This window comes from Grampus griseus (assembly GCF_964374135.1).
Source record: "Grampus griseus genome assembly, chromosome: 19".
Lineage (NCBI taxonomy): Eukaryota > Metazoa > Chordata > Mammalia > Artiodactyla > Delphinidae > Grampus > Grampus griseus.
The window spans coordinates 22,599,036-22,612,362 of record NC_139013.1 but is presented as its reverse complement, the minus strand read 5'-3'; the positions used below and the strand labels follow the sequence as shown (position 1 = coordinate 22,612,362).

The 13,327-nt window shown below is 36.7% G+C and overlaps 1 protein-coding gene across 1 annotated transcript in view; it reads left to right on the top strand.

Moving 5' to 3' along the window:
• ITFG1 (integrin alpha FG-GAP repeat containing 1) overlaps positions 1 to 13,327 on the top strand; it is a 236,301-nt gene that overhangs the window by 176,222 nt on the left and 46,752 nt on the right. The window contains exon 13 of the mRNA XM_082676237.1: positions 3,022 to 3,065. Coding sequence (XP_082532363.1) covers positions 3,022 to 3,065 — 44 coding nt within the window. The remainder of the gene's footprint in view (positions 1 to 3,021; positions 3,066 to 13,327) is intronic.

Sequence of the window (13,327 nt, the reverse complement as noted above, 5' to 3'; positions counted from 1 at the left end):
ATTAACAATGTTGTGATAGTTTCAGGTGTACAGCAAAGTGACTCAGTTATACATGTATCTATCTATTCTTTTTCAAATTCTTTTCCCATTTAAGTTGTTACATAATATTAAGCAGAGTTCCCTGTGTTACACAGTATGTTCTTGTTGGCTATCCATTTTAAATATAGCAGTGTGTACATGTCAATCCCACACTCCCTAACTATCCCGTCCTCTCACCCTCACCACCCCCACCCCGTAACCATAAGTTATTCTCTAAGTCTGTGAGTCTGTTTCTGTTTTGTAAATAAGTTCATTTGTATCATTTCTTTTTAGATTCCTCATGTAAGCGATATCATACGATATTTCTTTCTCTGACTTAATTCACTCAGTATGACAAAAGTAAAAATAGAGCTACCAATGATCCTGAAACCCTGTACCCTTTAGCTACCACCCTCAATCCCCATCCCCAGGCAGCCACTACTTTCTGTATCCATAGATTTATCTATCCTGAATATTTCATATAAATGGGTTCATATAATATGTGATCTTTTGTGACTGACTTCTTCCACTTAGCATAATGTTTTCAAGATCCATCTGTGTTGTAGCATCAGTACTTTATTCCTTTTAATTGTCAAATATCCCACTATATGAATATACCTGCCACATTTTGTTTATCCATCAGTTGATGGACATTTGGATGGTTTCTACTTTTTGGCTATCATGAATAATACTGTTGTGAACATTCATGTACAAGTTTTTGTGTGGACATATATTTTAATTCCTCTTGATATATACCTAAGAGTGGAATTGCTGGGTTAAATAGGAACTCTTTGTTTATCTTTTTAAGAAATTGCCCAACTGTTTTCCAAAGCAGCTGGACCATTTTACATTCCCACCAGAAATGTAGGAGGGTCCAGTTTCTCCACATCTTCACCCAAATTTGTTTTTATCTGACTCTTTGATTATACCCATCCTAATGGGTGTGAAATGGTGTCTCATTGTGGGTTTGTTTTGTTTATTTTTACAATCTTAACCATTTTTGTGTGTGTGGTTAAAAAAACATGTAACATAAAATTTACTATCTTAACCATGTTTAAGTATAGTTCAGTGATGTTAAGTATATTCACATTGTTGTGAAACAGATCTCCAGAACTTTTTCATCTTGCAGATCTGAAACTCTGTACCCATTTAACAACTGCCCTTTTTCCCTTCCCGTCAACCCCTGGTAACCACCGTTCTACTTTGTTTCTTTGAATTTGACAAGTTTAGACACCTCATGTAGGTGATATCATAGAGTATTTGTCTTTTTATTACTGGCTTGCTTAGCATAATGTCCTCAAAGTTCATCCATGTTGTAACATGTGACAGGATTTCTTCCCTTTTTAAAGTTGAATAATATTCCACTGTGAGTGTGTACCACATTTTGTTTATTCATTCATCTGCCAATGGACATTGATTTGGGTTGCTTCCACCTCTTGGATATTGTGAATTGTGTACGTCTCGTTGTGGTTTTGGTTAGCATTTCCATGATAATGATGCTGAGCATCTTTTCATGAGCTTTTTATATGTCTGCATCATCTTTGGAAAAATACCTTTTCAGGTCCTTTGCCCATTTTTTAATTGGGTTGTCTTTTTATCACTGTAGTGTAAGAGTTCTTTATATTAGTAGTGTCTTTGCCAAATGTAATTTTCATGTTATGAATCAAAGTCTAACTTTATTTTCCTCCAAGTAGCCAGTTATCCAGTACCATTTATTGAATAATCCATCTTTTCCCTCCTTTAACAAGTATTTATTGAGCAAATACATTTGGCTAGGCCTGAAAAAATGATAAAAAAAACTATGCAGAGCTTACATACTGATACAAAGACAGACTTTTGAGTAAATAATATACTGTTTAGCAAGATAATGTTTTAATGAAGGTTTAGGAAAATCATTTGGGGACAAGTGAAAAAGAAGTACCAGTATCTGCCCAGAGTTGAGGGAAGAGGAACAAAGGAGAGGGAGAAGTAAGGTCATGGAGTGTTTGAGAATAAAAGAGTGATAACTAGGCACTATGCTGGGGTAAGGAACTTAAACATTGAAAACTGATTTGCAAGTATGAAACATTTATTTCACTGTTTCCTCAGGTTGAATTTAATATAAACGTACTATAGTAAATAAACAAGTATCTTCTTATGTGATGAAATTTGTCATGTTCATTTCTTATGCCTTTGCAGTTTATGTACCCTGCCTAAGTATAATATTTGTATTAGAATGATTATCATTTCACATTTGTAAAATATAAATCAACATAAGGAACAATTTTCCTATAGATATATTTGAACTAACCAATAATCACAATTATTATTGGTACAGTTCATGCTTACTGAACAGTATTATCAGCTGTCTTCCTTAAATTTATAACATATAGCATATTTAATAGCACATAAAGTCTGCCTTCTTATAAAGGAATTACTTCACATGAGTGTAGTTATGTTTCAAAATACATGTTAGTTATAGAAAGAATGTTCAGATATCCTAACCTTTTCTTTTTTGGTAATTATAGAATAAATATGTCATTAAATTATTTTTGTTATAGACCCATCAATTATTTTATAGTTATGTTCTCCATAAAAGTTATCAAGGGAGCCCAAACTTTTTTACCCAGAAAATTTGACTAGATAAATTGAAATAGTCTAGTTTGATATGAAGTGTTAAATGTTCTATTTTGTTTTTTTCAGTATAAATTTTAATTGGTTTGCATTTGGCAATTCTCTGTCAGATTCTAAGTCATCCTTGGAATGTAGCTAACCAATTGGAAAATAGAACCAACAGTAGGTATGATATTATAACCATAATTAATTATATCATCTATATATTCCACAAAATGGCAGCAGCTTGACTGCTTAATAAAGGCTTTTGAAATATTGGCCTAAAGTGAACAAAAGAAATTTAATTTACTCAGATCTAAAGAAATTGAATTGGTTTTTGCTTGACCATGAATCAATAGGGCATATTAATATTATAACAGTAATAATAGGCTTTTTTTAATTTTTCCACAGTTCTTAGTGGTCTCTGTCCTAATGAATGTCCTCGTAAGATAACAGTAAGTAACCTTAACTTTCAGTTGTAAATATTTCTGTGAAAGTTCTCTGCATGATAGATACACACAAAATAGTTGTTATAGGTTAAATCAAATTGATGTTACTTTTAGAAGTGATTAAAGTATCCTTCAGTGCTCAAGTAAAGTTTACTGGGAATAAAGTACCTTTCCTAAAAACTGTCTCACCTCAAGGTTCACTTCCTTAATGAAGTCTTTTCTGATACTCTTGGAAAAATGAACACACCTCCCACTATTTCTGGGCATACTGCTGCCATTTTGGCATATATAATACCTTTTTAATTATTTATTTATTTATTAATTATTTGGCTGCATCAGGTCTTAGTTGCAGCACACCGGATCTTTCTAAAGCATGCAGGCATAGTTGCCCCATGGCATGTGGTATCTTAGTTCCCCAACCAGGGGTCGAACCCACATCCCCTACATTGGAAGGCAGATTCTTAACCACTGGACCACCAGGGAAGTCCCTTGGCATATGTAATACTTGATCACACTTTATCTGTTTATATTTAATGCCTCTCCCCAGGCTGTAATCCTTTGAGGTCAAGAACCATGCCATCATTGTATACCTCGTTCATAGCACAGGGTCAAGCATATAGTAAACAATTAATGAATTTTTTTGGTTTAATCTTAATATTGGCTAGCTGTCTAATGGAATGTTTCCATGAAATAACAGAATGTGAAAATAATTAGGCTTAGGTTTTGAAATTGCCAGTTCATGTAAATTATAATAAGAATATTACATTATATTTGAAAGCATGAGCATGTGTGTGTGTGTTTGTGTTTGTGTTGGTATATCCCAATTTGAGCCCTCATAGTAACCCTTGTTACATAAGGAATTATCCCCCATTTAAAGATGAGGAAACTTGAGGCTCAGAGAAATAAATTATCCAAAATCATAGAGCCATTAAGTAGTGGAACTAGAACACAGAACTAGGTGTTCTGATTATATTGTCATATTTTTACTACACCTTTAAAGCACTGCTTCATTATCAATGTTTTATGTATGGTTGGGAAACTTCCCATATTTAAGACATGTGGAAGCAGACCCTGACCCAGAGATTTGCGTGCAAAGATTTAATCTAGACTATTCTTGAGAGCAAGGCTTCTGGAGTAGTGAGGAAAGCAGGTCTATCAGATGTGAAGCAAGGCTGGTTTTTCTAAGATGGCCCAGATTGAAGCAAAAGGGCCATACCTTTGTATTCTGCATTAGACACTGCCTGCAGGCAGTCCCCAGGAAGGGGTTATAATTTGTACAAGGCAGCTCCCTTTGGCTGAGAACAATTTTTAGGTAAGAACCTAGCTGCTGTGAGCTATCAGCAACCAACACTTGGAGCAGCTCGGGGAATATTGCCTCAGTCCTGAAGGGAAGGTCTGGACTGTGTCACCACATCCACTGTGAACTATATGAGTGCCTGGTCAAACCTATCTGCTTTCATATCATTATAAAAATGTAGATATAATAGGGGAGAGTCTGAGGAGGAGAGATGCAGAGGGTATGTCAGAACTCTTTATACCTTTCGCTTAATTTTGCTGTGAATCTAAAAGTGCTATAAAAATAAAGCCTATTTTTTTAAATCAAGTGCAAGTCTGATTAATTGGAGGCCAAAGATTAACTTGGTTGTTCAGGTATTGTCTACCCAGTTTGTGAAATATTCAGACCCTTTGTTCCTCTCCTTTTCTCTGATTGACCATATTCCCATCATGTGGCTCTTTCATTACCTCGTCAAGCAAAGAACTTTTAAAAAGTTGAAATTGAACCCACTCATTTTACCCACAAGTTCTAGCAGAAAATTTGATAGGGAAGGCTGTTTGCTTAAGGCAGGTTTTAGTTCTAAGATCACTAATGCTCCCCTTCTCCTTATCTTAAACTAAAAGTCACTTCTATCATATGGAGAACAGAGTCATTTAGAAAGTCATGTAAGTAAAGTGCAGCATGCACATTCTTACAGTGATTACCCTAACAGTCCAGCACCTTTGGGCTTTTCTGCAGCTGATACATCTGCCTCCCATTAATCCATTTATTACTTTCTTTGAAGTTCAGATCCTGTCAAACTGCCCTTCACATCTATCATTTTCCTTTCCCACTGATGTCATAGATCACAATTTTATAACAACCTAAAAGAAACAAATCCACACTATACTCCCCCAGTTTTCCATATATCAAATGTATTCCCACTTGTAAAATTATTTCATGATAAAGTGAGGTTTCTTCATATTGTTTTGACATCAGATCCACTTGATCATAGTCTGTTATGTAAGATATGACCCAGTGTGAGACTAAGAGGAAAAATGTGCATACCATATGATATTCTTTATCACTTGAGTTAAATTATGAGTTGAATAAATGCTCTTCTGTTGCCTATATATTCCCACCTGCTACAGGCAACCTATCTGATATATGGAGAGAGGAAATAATATTCAAATCAGCAACTAATCTCACCCAAATTCCTTTATTTCCATGCTGAAAACCCCAGAGTCTTTCATTTTCATTCAACTATGGCTACTCACTCCCGTGGCCATGTGGTGAACCTTATCTACCAGAAATGTTTTACTTTTGAAATCTCAGTACCATCCATCAACTCTCAAAAACTATTTTTCCAGCCCTCTCACTCTTGTTATTATAACTATACCTATTCAACTTTAAGTCTATTTGTTTCTTGACCTGTATCAACCTGTTTTCTTTACCTCGTTATTTAGCTACCGTATATCAACCATCACTTCACTACCTTTAACTCCCATAAAGCACTCTTCTTTTTACTCTACCTGCCTGGCAAAATTACAACCCTGGGTTGTTAATCCAGCTATCTTTCTTGTTCACTCCTAGATCTAAGCTACTGGGCATTTCTAAAGAGAAATATACAGCCCTGAATATTGTCACCACCAGTGATTCATAGTCATCAACCTCAAATGAGCATTCCTAATTGTATCATAATCTTATATGGATCCCTAGACACCCTTTTCTCCCATTCATTTTCCCAGGTTACTTTCAGGATTTTCTCTGTGTCTTTGATTTTCTGCTGATTCAGTATGAAATGCATAGGTATAGATTTTTAGGTATTTTTGCTGTTTGGTGTTCTCTAAGCTTCCTGGATCTGCAGTTTGATGTCTGTCACTAATTTTGGAAAATTCTTATATTATTTCTTCAAATATTTCTTCTGATCTTTTCTCTCCTTTTCCTTTTTTTTTTTATAAATTTATTTATTTATTTTTGGCTGCATTGGGTCTTCTTTGCTGCACATGGGCTTTCTCTAGTTGCAGCAAGTGGGGGCTACTCTTCATTGCAGTGCGCAGGCTTCTCATTATGGTGGCTTCTGTTGTTGTGGAGCATGGGCTCTAGGCACGCAGGCTTCAGTATTTCTGGCACACGGGCTCAGTAGTTGTGGCTCACGAGCCGTAGAGCACAGGCTTAGTAGTGTGGCTCACAGGCTTAGTTGCTCTGCAGCATGTGGGATCTTCCTGCACCAGGGCTTGAACCCGTGTCCCCTGCATTGGCTGGTGGATTCTTAACCACCACACCACCAGTGAAGTCCCTTCTTCTTTTCCTTTTGGTAGTCCCACAACACATATGTTACACCTTTGTGTATGTAACCTTTGTGTAATTGTTCATGGATATTCTTTTCCAAATTTTCATTAGTTTTTCTCTTTGCAGTTCAGTTTTCGAGGTTTCTATTGATATATCTTCAAGTTTACTGATCCTTTCATCTTCTGTGTCCAGTCTACTGATGAGCACATCAAAGGCATTCTTCATTTTTATTGCGGTATTTTTTATTTCTACCATTTCCTTTTGATTCGTTCTTAGAGTTTCCATCTCTCTGCCTACATTAACAATCTTTTCTTGCATGTTCTCTGCTTTTTTCCATTAGAGCCTTTATCATATTAAATATTAAATTTCTGGTCTGATAATTCCAACATCCCTGCTGTATCTGAGTCTGGTTCTGATGCTTGCTTTGTCTATTCAAACTTTGTTTTCTGCATTTTAGCATGGCTTAAAATTTTTTTCTTGAGAGCCAGACATGATGTATTGGGTGAAAGGAACTGTGGTAGATAAGCCTTCACTATGAGGTTTTATGTTTATCTGCTAGGAGTTAGACTGTGTTACTGTTTGCAGTAGCTATGCTGTCAAGAGGCAAAATTTTCCTCTATTGTCTTTCTTTTGTCTCTTCTGTTGTCTTTGTGTCACCCTACAGACTTCCTTTTAAATGGGTCTGAGGTTTGCAGTTCTTTTAACTGTAATCTCATTATTAGACAGGAGCCCAGTTGATGTGGTGGTGAGATATAAGACTATGGTAGGAGAAGCATCCTATCATCCTGTGTCTCAGTTTTTTAGTGAGCCTGTGTGGGCTGTGACTTGAAGAAAGTGCTTCTCAGCTTGCCCTCCTCTATAGGTTAAACAGGGAGGCTAGAGGGGGCTGAAGTTAGGTATTTCCTTTCCCTCGGGTTGATTAGTTTTTGGTAAATCCCAAGTTACTTAATCTCTAGTAAAATAGGTTTCCTTAAGGGCAAGCTGTTGTGAAGGAGAACAGAGAGCTCTGGGCATATTTTTAACTGGTTACTTTCCTCTCTGTGCTAGAAGCATGAGGGTTTTTTCCCCCAATCTTCCTCTTGAGAATTTGATGGAACTCCTGGAGGGAAAACTTGCAAAAGTGTGGCTCCCCTAAGACTGCCTCGCTTTCTCCCCCAGTGTTTTGAACTCTCAAACTAGTTCACACTGATTCTTCAGTAATGTCACAATCACAGTTTAAGTGTTCCTGCCAGTACTGGCTCTAGTTTCAGTCTTCTGGTTCTGGGCTTCTGCTCCCAGTAAGCTGTGATTCTCTGTATCCACCTCTCCAGTTTTCAGGGTAGCAGTTTGCTCTATGACCTTAGTTCTCTGATGGGTCAAAGCAGAGTTGATTTTCAGTTTCTTCAGCTTTTTTTGTTGTGAGTACAGCAGTGATGACTTCCAAACTCTACGTGTCGGGCCAGAAAGAAGCTCTCCTTGCATTTTTATCAGTATTGCTTTATTTTGTTTGTTAATTTCTTACAGCTTTATTGCAGTATAATTGACATGCAATAAACTGCACATATTTAATATATTCGATTTGATGTTATGACATATATAGTGTATATGTATATATACACTATACCTTCTTAATGGAGATATGTAGATGATAGATAATTAATGTCAAAATAATGAATATATCATATCCAAAAGTTTTTTTGTGCCCCTTGGCTATCCCTCCTTCCCACTTTCCTTGACCTCCTTCCCTATCCCACTCTTCCTCAGGCACCACTGATAGGTTCTCTGTCAGTGTAGCTTTATTTTAAAAGTTGTTTTTGTTTTCTTACTTCATGACTTTTTCAAGATATTTTCCTCTGTGACATTTATTGCTCTTTACCGTGAATTCATTTTTTAACTTTTTTTGGAAAATTTTTAAATACATATAAAAATATACACTAGTATAATAAAACTTCTTGTGCCCATGCTACCATCCAGCTTTTAACACTATCCTCATATGCCCAGTCTTATTTCACCTATGCCCCCACCTACTGCTTATCCCCCTTGCGGCCCCTCTTAGATTATTTTAAGGCAAATTCATCATATCTTATATTCTGTAAATACCTCACTGTGAGATAAGGACTTTACATATGACGCTAGCAGTTCTTATTCTTCATAAGAACTATTTTATGTTCTTCCCAATTTTCCCTTACAGCCAATCCCAACTTCCAGTTCTTAGAAATTCACCTTGCCTCCTACCTCAAAGAGAAAATAAGAATGTAAAATGGGAATTTCTTCAACTATCTGCAGTAACTTTGGGGAAATTATTTAACCCTTGTTAAGTCTCTTTCTCCACATCAGTATAATGGGGAAAGTCATAGTACCCACGTAGATTAGTTTCCTATTGCTGCTAACAAAGTAACCATAAAATTAGTGGCTTAAAACAACACAGATTTATTCTTACACATTTGAGGTCAGAACACTGACTGTGCTTCATGAGCTAAAATCGAGGTGTCTGCAGGGCTCCATTCCTTCTGGAGGCTTTGGGGAGAATCCATTCCCTTGCCTTTCATGTCTTAAAGCCACCTACATTCCTTGGCTCATGGCCCCTTCCTCCATCTCCAAACCCAACAGTGCAGCATCTTCCAATCACTGACCCTAACCCATCTCTCCTTCCTCATTCACTTATAAGGACCCTTGTGATTACATTGAGCCCACACACCCTGATAATCCAAGATAATCTCCCCATCTCAAGATCCTTAATCATGGATGCTTGCTTCAGCAGCACATATACTAAAATTGGAAGGATACAGAGAAGATTAGCATGCCCCCTGTGCAAGGATGACATGTAAATTCATGAAGTGTTCCATATTTTTAAGAGAAAAAAAGATCCTTAATCACATCTGCAAAGTCCATTTTCAACATAAGGAAATACATTTAGCAGGTTCTGGGAATTAGGATGTGAACCTCTTTAGGGCATGATTTTTCTGCTTACCACACTCCCACCTTTATTAAGATTAGAGGAATTAATGTAGGTAAATCACAGTGGAGGCCTAATACACAATAAATATTCAAAAAATGTATCTGCTGTTATTTGTCAATGTTAATGTTTCTTCCCTGCCTCTATAACATCCCTTTATTAGTAAGGACAGTGACTTCCAAATATTTGAGAAATGTTGGTGTTCTGTCTGCCTTCAGAATAGGACTAGAGGTCTACTTGACTTCTTGATTTTTTCTTGTCTTATTTTCTTATCTAATACATATTAAATCTTTTTTATTACATATCACAGAATTTATGAAATCTGAATATGGAGGATATCAATATTTTCAGTGAAAGCTACCATAAACATCTGTGAATCAGAAGAATATATTCCTATTTCCTATTTTTTTCTTTAAATACTCAGATAATTTTTTGAATTTTTTATCCTCAGCATAAGGCATATTTTGGCCTTCCTCTGTGTTAGTGGAGATTATAGCTTCTTTCCCTGTCACTTGGTGATTCTTTTTACCAAAGCCTGGTGCCTTTTCCCACTTTATAAATTATGAGTTTACAAGCAAGCAGATGAGTACTTTTCCGTTTGAACAGCAGAAGAGTTTAGAAGTAGTCCTTTAATACTCTATATACAAAAAGAGTCTGTGCACATTCCTTTTAAATACCTCCATGAGGGCAGAGATAGTATCAGTTTTGCTTGCCAGTGTATTATAGAACCTAGCACAGGACCTTGTGCTTAACAGTTTGTCAGTTGCCTTCTGTAGCACTAAAATGTAATCCGTTCATCCACACCCATCTCTTTTCCTTTTTCCCTTGACTAAAAATTAATGCACCAATTATGCTGTGGGTCCTACATACCTCTCAGGGACCTCATTCCATTGCCTATTCTATCTGGCCTGTGTATTCAACTCCACTTCCCTGTCAGTGCCTTCTCTTCAACATTTAAGAATGCACAAATCTCTCCTATATATAAATGCATATACAAGTACCTTCCAAAACCCCACATCCCCTCTGGCCACTGCCTAATCCCTGTTTGCTCTTCCAGCCAAACTTCTTGAGTTGTGTACAGTAGGATCTCTCCAGTTTACTTCCATATCCTTAACCCGCTGTTGTAATCAAGCCTTTGGCGTCACGCCACTGAAAACTACCCTTGATTCTGCTGACCAATTTTAGGAACACTCCCTTTCCTTGGCTTCCTTTACGCTCTCCTTTCCTTGATCCCCTTTTACTTCTCTGGCCATTCTCCCAGGTTCCTTTATGGACTTTTCCTCTGGCCATCCTTTAAATGTTGCTGTGTCTCAGGGTTCCATCCTAAGTTCTCTTCTCACTCTATGTGTACTCTTGAAGTATTTCAGTCTCTCCCCTGACTTTTTCTTTTTTTTCTATTTGTAATACTGATTACTCCCAAATCTATTTACCAGCTGTCTCTCCTAAGCTTCAGACCTTTATATCTGAGTGTCTTACAGGGACCTCTAAAACTGAAATCTAGTGTGTCCCCACAAAAACCCACTCCTCTTCTCATGTTCCCTATCTCAGTTACCTTTTCCTTTCCCTCACCCCTCAAATCTACTAGATTATTATTCTCTCCCTTTAACTGTTCCTCCTCTCTATCCTGTTACTTTAGTTGAGCTATCATCATTTTTGGCCTGACTGGAGTCATCTGAGCCATCCTTCAAAAAGCAACCAGAGGGCTTCCCTGGTGGCGCAGTGGTTGAGAGTCCACCTGCTGATGCAGGGGACGTGGGTTCGTGCCCCGGTCCGGGAAGATCCCACATGCCGCGGATAGGCTGGGCCCTTGAGCCATGGCCGCTGAGCCTGCGCATCCTGAGCCTGTGCTCCGCAACAAACCACCAGCATCAGTGCATCTCCTGGGAACTTGTAAGAAATGCACACTCCTAGGCCTCACCAAGATCTACCAAATAGGAACACCTTGGTATGCAGCCAGTGAATCTATAATTTAATAATCCCTCCAGGAGATTCTGATATATGCTAAAGTCTGAAAACCACAGCACTGGACTTTTAGAAAAGGGATTACTGTAAGCTAACAACCTTGTCTTCTTACACAGCAATTATGTATACTCAGAAGTGGAATTTCATCCAAACGTACATTCTTACAAATAAATTATTCCTGTAGTTTTAGAATCCTACAGTACACTAAAGAAAATGAATGTTAACTTGATAAATGTTTTTGTTTTGATCAAAATAATTTTATTCACTCGTAGTTCAACATAATTGAAAATGAGATATCACTACCAAAAAAGACATTAATTTATTTGGCCAAAGTAAAAAGATAATAGTGCATACATATTGAGCACTTACTGTGTGCCAGGCACTGATCTAATTATTTTACACATATTTACTCAATCTTTACTTCAATCCGATGAGATAGGTACTATGATTATCCCTAATTTAAGTAGAGGGAACTGAAAGTTAAATAATTTGCCCAAGGTTATACAGAAAATAAGTGGAAGAGGAATAATTTGAACCCAGATTCTCTGACTCTAAAAACTACATTCTTAGTTTCAAAATTTGGAAAGCTAATACCTAAAATATTCTCATGACATGAAATATTTGGAATAACTCACAAGCCTTTAAATTTTTGTTTTAATCACCTCAAGCTGCCTTTACAAAATACAATCGGAATTTATTTTCTCACAGTTCTGGAAGCTGGAAGTCCAGGATCACGAGATCAGGGTGCTAGTATGGTCAGGTTCTGTTGAAGGCCCTCTTCCTGGCTTGCTTCTTCTCACTGTGTGCTCACATGGCCTGTCCTAGCTTTGTGCGCAGGGGGAGACAGAGAGAGAGAGCAAGTTCTCTGGTGTCTCTTCTTATCAGGACACTAGTGCCATCATGAGGACCCTGCCCTCATGACTCCAACCCTAACTACCTTCCACATATCATCACATTAGTGATTGGAGCTTCAACGTATTAATTTTGGGGAGGCATAAACATTCAGTCTATAAGAATTAAGAAAAGTATTTCAGAGAAGTAAGAAAGAAGTTATGTGAAATTTTCACAGATGTGTTGTCGTTATTGCTGATTGATATTCCCATAGTTTGCATTCCCGGCATATTAGCTTTTCAGGTTTTCATAAAGGAATTCAAGGTATGGGTATAAATACTTAAACTAGAGGAATTAATTGTTTCAGAAATCCCTAATCCTTTTAAATTGAAAATTCCTTAATGATACAATCACTTCCCAAATAATAAATTTATAAAAATTGAAATTCTTTGGACCACCACTAATATAACCTAGGTATGTGAAAGGTATTAAAAGATACAGCAATACTCCTAGCATCTCTACTGTATTAGAAGAGATACAAAGTAAAAGTTATCCAAGTTTTTGCACTTGCTGAAGGTATAACCCTATTTACTACATTTTGTACTAAACACTCATATGGAGGTAAATGGCACTATTTAAGGGGGAAGAAAAATCCTGAAACATGTTTAATGCTATGACATAAGGGTTAAGAAACCAAAACACACAGGCACATGTACCAGTCATATCATTTCCATTGGGAAAGGCAGAGTAGGGATTGAATTACTCATTATGTACATGATACAGAGTACCAATTCTCAAACTTCTTGTTCTGAAGACTCCAAATAGTTTTTCTTAAGCGAGTTTTGTTTATCAGTATTACTCTATTTGAAATAAAAACTGAAACAACTTTAAATGTTTTTATTAAATCATTTTAAAACAATAGACCTATTACATGTTGACCTAAAATAAAGTTATTTTTATGGAAAAATAACTATTTTCCAAAATACAAAATGA